At 38.6% G+C, this 3115-nt stretch overlaps 1 protein-coding gene across 1 annotated transcript; it reads right to left on the bottom strand.

The window, feature by feature from the left end:
* Positions 1-225: 225 nt before the first annotated feature.
* Positions 226-2649, bottom strand: LOC7486736 (uncharacterized GPI-anchored protein At4g28100). Its single transcript, XM_002317848.4, has 2 exons — positions 1664-2649; positions 226-842 (listed from the first exon to the last, which is right to left on the bottom strand). Exons 1-2 carry the CDS (start codon positions 2324-2326, stop codon positions 501-503), a joined length of 1005 nt encoding a protein of 334 aa, XP_002317884.2. The 5' UTR covers positions 2327-2649; the 3' UTR covers positions 226-500.
* Between the last annotated feature and the right edge of the window lie 466 nt (positions 2650-3115).

Genomic DNA, 3115 nt, shown 5'->3' with positions numbered 1-3115 from the left:
TAAAATAAATCCCTATACACACACAGACATCCTATTTAACCTTTTGTTGTTGTTGTTGTTATTATTATTATCCCCAGCCAGTTGGCAGCCACTTCCCCATCATAGATCTTTCTCCATGGATGAACCAAAGAAGATAAAAGACCCGTTGTGTGATGTTGACACTGCATAAATTTCCCGTGAAGAATTCAGCTGTGTCCAAAAATAATTCCACCAGACAAAAGAAAATGAACCACAAATTGTCTCATCAATACAAAACAGTATGAGTGCATGGCACATATTCATGATGGAGCCTTGAGGAGACCCACATTACAAATCATATTATCATAAGCTAGCTTGCAGGACCAAACTCCTTCTCTATTTGTCAACAAACCAAGAGAGTGAAAAGATTGATTACAAATACAACACAATTAAGGGAAAAGCATAGCACAAAGCAGAGATCAACATACCATACAATCTCAAAGCTACAAATTCACAAAGTTGAAGAAGCTATGCCCTCTTGTCTAAAATTTGGTGGATGGTACAATGAGTAGAAGATTTAACAAACAAATGAAAGCCATGGCTGCATAGATGGGAACTTGATGACAGATTGACAAAGAATTGTTGGAGATTTCAGAAGAATCTACGGCTAGAGGCATTCCGTCACTGTTGAGAGTGCACGACTGTGGATCAAAGCCGTCGGTGCTCAGCATCATAGCTCGTATGACTGCAGTAACTGTGTGAATGTAAGCCGTGCGATTCTTGGCAAGTAGCCATGTAAGACCCATCAACTGGCAATCTTTGCTGTGCATTCTTGCGGTCCTATCGTCTGATTTGCTTGAATTTAAAGTCTTCTTGTTGTTAAGCTGCATCAAATCATTATCAAATAGAAAAGGTAAATAACAGATTGTTTATCATTGGAGAAGTACACGTTTTGGTGCTTGAAGTTGTAACTAATTATTTGGTGCAACTTCCAATTAAAATCTAATGTAAGCTACACCCTTGTCTTCCAACATCCAACCAATGTAAGAGAATCTAACCAACATAGAATAAAGAAAGAATCTCACTAACATAAAAGTGGTGAAAATTCAGGCATTGCCATAGAGAGTCAAGAGCCTCCAAAGTTTTCAAATTCTCCATGTCCGAATCATAAGAAAGTAGAAATAAAATAACTGATATTTGAAATGTCCAGAATCTAATTGCATATACCACTGTGACTATACATTGAGAATAAACAAAATTCTAAGATCACACAACACCTGTTCTTGCTGGCAACACTCAACAGCTAACCATAATCAGGTCTTAATCCAAGCCAAGCATTGTACTCGACAATGTAAGAAACGATGAATCTTACAGGAAACTGCCTAATAAACAAACGCTAACTCTTACTCGCACTTCAGTCTGGGAACAAGGCCACTCCTTTGTCACCAAATATCTCAGATTCCCACCAATAGAAAATTGGTAATGGGAGTAAAGTAAGCAAAAAAAAAATGAAGGCACAACTTTCCCAATTTACCAAGTGCAGAACAAGACACACAAACCCTATCAACTTCTTGATCTTCCTTCCTCCACAACAACCATTAAACAACAAATCAAGACAAAACAAAACAAACCCAAGAATTGGAAAAACAAAGAATTCGAAGCATAATAATCGAAACTAATTAAAGAAAGAAAGATTCTAGCTTACCAAGTGAAGACTGTTCAAGCACTTGGAGCAGCCACCAAGACCAGGAAATCCATTCACATTGTTACTATTACTCAAGCAATTTCTTTCTAATTTCTTAACTCTCTTATCCCCAACAAGCTTTCCCTTTCGGTTCAAAGAAAAGGCTTCCGGGCAACTCAGAGGGTGCAATCTAATACCACAATAACAATACACAACATCACAAGTCTCATTAGGCTTAACCAATTCTATGCCTTTCTCTTTCAACCCTTTGGAGAGCCCATCAACACAAGTCTCGGAGTCATCAGGAAGCAAGGGCATGTCATACGATGGAGAACGACCCGTTGTTGTTGCTGGGATTACTTTGTTAGCTCTGCTAAGTGCAGTGGCAGAGTAAGCAGAGTAAAGCCAAGCAGCAAGAACTGGACAGCACCGGGTCCTGTGGAGGTGCCCGCTAGCAGAGGAGCCACTACCACAAGCTGATTTAATGCCATTGAAGAGTTCATTGGGAAGCTCTAATGGGCAACCAGCAAGGTTAGATTGCTCAGGGGATGCAGGGATTGTTGCTGGCGGTGTTGGGCCTGGTTTAAATGGTTGAATTGTAGCCGGGTCCGGGTTGGGCATACCCGCAAGGAGAAGAGGAAAACAAGTGAGTAACAAGAGGAAAGTTAGAATGTTTAGGGACATTGGTGTCAGAAAGAAACGTAGTCTGTACTCGTGGGTTTGCCCTTTCAGAGGGTGTTGTAAGGAAGAGTGTGAGATGAATAAAGGGTAAAGGTTAGAGAAGAAGGAAGGAAAAGAATGGTGGGGTTATGGAAACCAGAGCTGAGAGGGTGGGGCTGAGTTATTTTTTGGCATTTTGCTAGCTAGACGCATACTATATAGATTATCACAGCTTCGGTTAGAACCGATCCATTATCCTACAGATGTAGAATGATCATTCTAACATCTAGTTATAATGTGTTTTCTATCAAGTGTCTGATCCCACCATTTCTCCTTTTTCATATTTCTTAATAAAAATGCTGTACAGGACGATGGCTGGTCTTGTTTAAAGTGAGTTGGGGAGAGGGGATTAGTGAATAGTATCATTGATTAAATCATTCCTGAGTCAAAAAAGTCCGATTTACGAGGCCTTTATAATTTTAGTATACAAGCATGACTGGTTTTCGTGTGCTTTCCTGGTGCCTGTATTAGTATAATGTACCTATATTCGGTATGGTGATTTTGAGGTGATTTTTTTTAAAAAATCACAACAGTATCGTAAAAGTTTGGGCTAAATAACATTAATTAATTTTTTTATAAAATAATATATTTTTATTTTGTTGTGCTTTAGAAATGCGATATTTACTGATACATCTTAGTCTCCAAACATCTTAAGATGTTTTTCTCTTCAAAATCCGACATTATTGTTGCCCCTGCCGCTCCAATATTTTTTGATTCTATAAGTTAGATTACTATTAAATATACGAGTTTATA

Source organism: Populus trichocarpa, chromosome 12 (assembly GCF_000002775.5).
Source record: "Populus trichocarpa isolate Nisqually-1 chromosome 12, P.trichocarpa_v4.1, whole genome shotgun sequence".
NCBI lineage: Eukaryota > Viridiplantae > Streptophyta > Magnoliopsida > Malpighiales > Salicaceae > Populus > Populus trichocarpa.
The sequence above is the reverse complement of the archived record's forward strand: the minus strand, read 5'-3'. Positions and strand labels throughout refer to the sequence as shown.

Coding starts and splice junctions, on each gene's coding strand:
- LOC7486736 (XM_002317848.4), bottom strand. CDS start 2,326: ATGTCCCTAAACATTCTAACTTTCCTCTTGTTACTCACTTGTTTTCCT. Junction 843..1,663: donor GCTTGAACAGTCTTCACTTG/GTAAGCTAGAAT, acceptor GATTTGATGCAG/CTTAACAACAAGAAGACTTT.